We start from the raw sequence: 5,675 nt of genomic DNA, 5'->3' as shown, positions 1-5,675 counted from the left end.
AAATGCATTGATTTTTATAATTCCAATTTTTTTCTATCTATCTCATGCAATTTTTGTTTTATATAGTTTTTCATTTTTTAAAAAAATAAGAAAGAAAAAAAAGATACAACAAGGAGAAAGTTGATATTTTTCAACCTCCATCCAAATATTACATATTTCATCAAACATAAGGGAGTGTATTGGTGACTTCTCAAACAACGAGAGAGTATTCGTAATCGCACGAAATCTCATAAGAACTCCCTGTAAATTACCCTATTTTCAAAATAAGGTTCAACATTTTCAAACTAATAAAACATCTTATTATAAGAAGACAAAACTTATAAAATAATAGTGTTGTCCAAACTCACCCCAAATAATATTTGATTATAAGTATGTGTTAATTCTTTAAAATTTAAAATTTTTGTTTAATACATATATTTGCAAAATAAATTGAAAAAACAAATAATCAGGTTTTGCGGTTTGAACTCCTCGAGTCAGGGACCTACATCTAGTCGAGGTGGGAGCAGATTTCGGATCTAACTAACGTCGAGATGGTACAGGTTTAGGTCTTGCAAGAATTAAGTGCAGAAGGTTTGGCAAGAAGAATTATAATATTTAATTATAATCAATTATTATAGTGAATAATAAATAATTATAGTATATAGTTATTGACCATAGTTATGCAATAGTTGTTGATCGTGATTTTTACATGAGTGGCTAAAATATTTGCTATGACTAATAATTATTGGAAAATATTTTGACCATGGCTCTTACTCATGGCAAATAATTTTTTCATAGTTAAAATACTAATTTTTTATATCGGTTTTATTTAAACACAGTTAATAATAATTATTTACCATAATTTTTAATTATAGTCACTAATATTATAGCCAATGGTAATTTTTTCTAGTGTTTGGGGCATGCAAAACCAATCAGGAACCCTCTCCATCCTCATTCGTAAGTCAACTTATACGGACTTGAATGATTAATTATGGTCACTCACGTTAGTAGTATTGTTCGGAATAGCTTCTATTTTTATAATGACAATAATTTATAAGAAAATTCTAAATTAAGTTGTATAAAAATTGAGAATATTTGAAAATAAAAGTTAAAAATAAAAAAAAAATTGAAATTGGATTGTCAAAAAATAGTTTAATATTTATAATTTTATAAATAAGTTGTAAAAGTTGGTAAGAAGTTGCTTATAATTTTTGCTTAATAAATTAATTTAAATTAAACAGTTCAAAAATAAAAAATAAAAAATAAAAAATAAAAACTCTTTTAACCAATAAATGAATTAATAAACATTCAATTTAATTACTTGCAAACACCCCTCACGACATCTTTGTCTTTTATATTCCTAAGTTATTCCTACTCAATACCACCAGTTTTTTTTTAATTACGGAATAATTCTTTTCCACATAAGTTTTCACTACTCATATTCTTTTTAAGTTTGAATATTTAAACCTTCATCAAACAAACTCAAAAGAACTTCATAAAGCAATAAAGTGCAAATACAAAACTCTCCTATATTATTTGTATTGCCTTTTTCTACTTCATTAAAATTGAAATATGATTTTTTTTTTATCGTAGCTAATAATCATAATTAAAATAAAAAACTTAGTAAATATTAATTAATTATGATTTCATACTGATTATTAGTCGTTTTTTTTAGACGGAATCAAAATATTAATCATAGCTAAGATCATGGTAAATATTGATCAACAACCATGGTCAACACTTAATTTGCTACATTAATTTTGTTTGATCGTAATAAAAAATATTAATGTATCATGATCTTTAAACTATAGTCATTAATAATATAAGAAATAATTAATCTTTTTAGCGTTCTCGTCTCTGGAAAGAAAAGGGATAACTTCTATATTTGTCCTCTAATTTAGTCACTGAATCAATTTTGATACCACATGTTCCGACCTCATCAATTTTGGTGAGCAAAATTTCTTAAAATGATTAAAATCAGCTATCTCTGTAAATTGATCGTTTAAACAAATGGAAAGACCCTACATACAAAAAATTCAAAATATTCCAAGAGAAAATAAACAATTTTAGAAAAAAAAAAATATTTATTTCCAACTCTCTTGATAGAGATGCAGCAACTATAATATTTGGACCTTTCTTTTTTATAATTTATTTCCTGCCTCTTTAATTAATGAAGCACTCTCTGAAAACCCATCATTTCAGTACCACCTGTCCCCCAAATGACGTATCGAAATTATACTTAATTGAATATTAAAATACCTCAATGTCCATAAATAGCATTGGGGAAATAATATTGAAATAGGCCAATGGTGATTAGCTTGCACCTATCTCCTTAAGAAGTAAGCAAATCCAACACCTGGGTCACACCCATTGGCCTCGCAGTGGCTTTCAACCTTAAAGAATTAGCCACCCCACTTAGGTCTTTTTTTTTAATGAATTGGAATAATGTATAATAAGATGAAGTGCTTTAAGTCTATTTTTGTGTAGCGTCTAGATGCACAAGCCCGAGGGCTCGACGTGGCCTTTTGTCAATCAAACTTGTAACCTTTTCTTCACCACACTTTAACATCAACAAGATATATTCATTTGATTTTTACAAGATACTACATCATGCATGTCATCCAAGGACTTGCCAAATGTTTTGTCCTAAATTACCCTTATTGATCAAGCCTTGAGAGAAGGAATTTGTTCAATGATTCATATGACTATATATATAGTTCCAAAAGGGTAGTTAAGTAATTTTCACATGTTACTGATGCACCTGATTTTGTTCTTATTGCAGATAGTTCTACAAGGGTATTCTAGTAATTTCAATATGTTATTGTTGTATTCCTCATATTTTTATGGTGGGTAGTTCCGTAAGGGCATTTAAGTAATTTTGATGTGTTTTGTTGTATCTTCCGTGTGCACAACATATAGTTCTGTAAGGGCATTTTAATAATTTTAACAAGTCATGGTCCTATCCTTCGTGTTGAGGGTATCCTCCATGTTCCCAACGACGCAAGGGCATTTTTAAGTCATTTTAACATGCTATTTTGGCATCGTATCTTCATGTTCTTAATTATATACAGCAGGCAGTTCTTCAGTGGGGGAATTCAGGTAATTTGAGCAGGTTATCGACGTACCCTCCGTGTTTCTCATTCCCACAAGGGTATTTAAGTAAATTCAACATGGTTATTGCGGTGGACCGACCTGATCTTTAGCTTATGTGAAGAGGTGATCACTGATTATTTGACAATGACATACAATTTGACTGATGGGTTTGGAACCAAACCCTGGATTGCCAATATAAATATGCTCCCTATGTCACGGAATTCTGAAGACAAGCAAAGATTACAACCACACCACATACATACACACATACATACAACACATTCTTCACAAAGCAAACCCCCCAAGAAATACAAAGGCATTCATAGCTTTTGTTTACATGTCTTGGGGAGTAATGGGAGAGCACATGATGGGAATGTGGGGGGCCATGGAAGACGGGTGGAGAAAGGGGCCTTGGACTGCTGAAGAAGACAGACTGCTCATTCAGTATGTCGAATTGCATGGTGAAGGGAGATGGAACAATGTGGCTAAGCTTGCTGGTACTTACCCTAATATTCTTCACTATTTTTCTCCTTTTATTATTGTATTATGGAATTAGTATTTTCCTTTTTTTTTTTTTTGTATTATCAATTTCGTTCCATTGCAAATTATGACACTGTTAATGAAAAATGATGGTTTTTCCTCATTTTGTGTTTTGGGGAATTTCTACTTTTTGTTGTTATTAATTTCATCTCGTTGCACATTAGGCCCCGTTAACCAAAAATCTTGATTTTTCCTCTTTTTATTGCTTTTTTGTTTCCAGAAAAGTCCATCTATTGTTTCATGAAATTACTATTTTTGGCATTCCTAATTTCATCGTGTTGCAAATTGCGCCCCGAGTAATCAAAAATCAAAATTTTTCCTCTTATTTTGTAAAAAATTACTATTTTTCGGTTATGAATGTTATCTTGTTCCAAACTATGCCCCTGTTTTTTATGTACATTTATCATATGATTGAACGAGGGTCAAGAGAGCAATTCTTGCTAATAATTTTCTTGTAATTGACAGGGCTGAAAAGGAATGGCAAAAGCTGCAGATTGAGATGGGTAAATTACTTGAGGCCAGACCTCAAGAGGGGCCAAATAACTCCTCATGAAGAGAGAATAATTCTTGAACTGCATGCCAGATGGGGAAACAGGTACTAATTTGTAATTTCCCAATCTTGAGGGGCAATTTTAAGACATGTATTCCTCATAAATCTTATAACATAAGACGACCACCACACCACAAACCTATCCTTAATTCTTGCAACTGTTTGTATCAACACAGATGGTCAACAATTGCAAGAAGCCTTCCCGGAAGAACAGACAACGAAATCAAGAACTACTGGAGGACTCACTTCAAGAAAAAGACAAAATCCTCGTCCGACAGCCCTGAAAAGACACGGGCCCGACTACTCCGGAGGCAACAGTTTCATTTGCAACAACAGCTGCAACAGCAGCAGCAGCAGCAGCAGCAACAACAACAACAACATCAGCAAGATCAAATCATAGACATGACCAGGATCATGTCATTGCTCGACGACAGTGAGAACAGATCAGCGCCGGGTTTTGAGTATCCAAGCGGAGCAGACGAGCACGGAGTACTTCTTCATTCGATGATGAACGAGTACGCAGCTGTCGCGGAGGCCTCAAACGAGGGTATTTTGTGGGACAGTTTGTGGAACTTGGATGATCTCCATGGAAATTACATGACAGAAAGAGCTAATTACCAGCACAATTTAGCTGCAACTTTCTATTGAGCTTCCATTGATAAGTTAGTACCACTTTTTGTAGTTTAATTTCTCCTTAAAGTAATGTGCTGCATAAAACGTTGAGAACCAAAGAAGGTTTTCAATGGGGAGATAATGATATTGTTGTAGATTAATTAAGCACTTTGGTCCACTTTATGTTACCTTTTGATCTGGTTAAACAAGAAGTGTTAATCAGTATTACATATATTAATGGAAGAAATTTTGGCAAGGTGTAATTTTGGCGATGTGGTATTTTTGGTCCTGTACGGATTGATTTTCGTTATTTAATCCTGTAACTTTAAAGTTTTGGCGATTTCAATCATTTCCTGCTAAATTGGGCGGAAAATTACATGTGACTCACGTATGATCCAATTAAACTGTAGATTTCAGTGGAAAAGGATCAAAATTGCAAAATTTCAAAGTTACAGGATTAAATTGCGAAAATCAATTCCTGCAGGACTAAAACTGCCGCCCCTCTAAATTACAGAACTAAAATTGTATTTTTCTCGATTTATATTCTATCAATCAAATCCCTATAATAAATTGATTACAATTATATCATGAATTTCAATATTTATATTTAATAAATTAATGTCAATTAATGATATCAAATACATATAACTAACCAATAATTATTATGCCGATAAATTAATAACTACTATTAGAATATACTCACAACCACGTCCATTGGCCTAATTAGCATTTGGTGAAATCCCTCTAGCTAGAGAGTAACTTATGTGTAATTTACTATATTATTTTTTTAACCCCTTTTATCTTTTCGGGACGTGTTCACCTTGCTCAATTGGGTTTGATATCGCACTTTGTCCGGCCTAATTACTTGCCTACTTACAGTTGGTCATGCTGCGGATATGTT

The 5,675-nt window shown here is 32.3% G+C and overlaps 1 protein-coding gene across 1 annotated transcript; it reads left to right on the top strand.

Moving 5' to 3' along the window:
- The first annotated feature begins 3,248 nt into the window (after positions 1-3,248).
- LOC105158614 (uncharacterized) lies at positions 3,249-5,037 on the top strand. The gene is made up of 3 exons (XM_011075424.3): positions 3,249-3,569; positions 4,078-4,207; positions 4,339-5,037. The coding sequence occupies exons 1-3, from the start codon at positions 3,410-3,412 to the stop codon at positions 4,808-4,810; spliced, it is 762 nt and encodes a 253-aa protein (XP_011073726.1). The 5' UTR covers positions 3,249-3,409; the 3' UTR covers positions 4,811-5,037.
- Positions 5,038-5,675: the final 638 nt, after the last annotated feature.

Source organism: Sesamum indicum, linkage group LG3, assembly GCF_026168435.1.
Source record: "Sesamum indicum cultivar Baizhima isolate 11 linkage group LG3, ASM2616843v1, whole genome shotgun sequence".
NCBI lineage: Eukaryota > Viridiplantae > Streptophyta > Magnoliopsida > Lamiales > Pedaliaceae > Sesamum > Sesamum indicum.
This window is presented reverse-complemented; position numbering and strand designations above follow the sequence as displayed.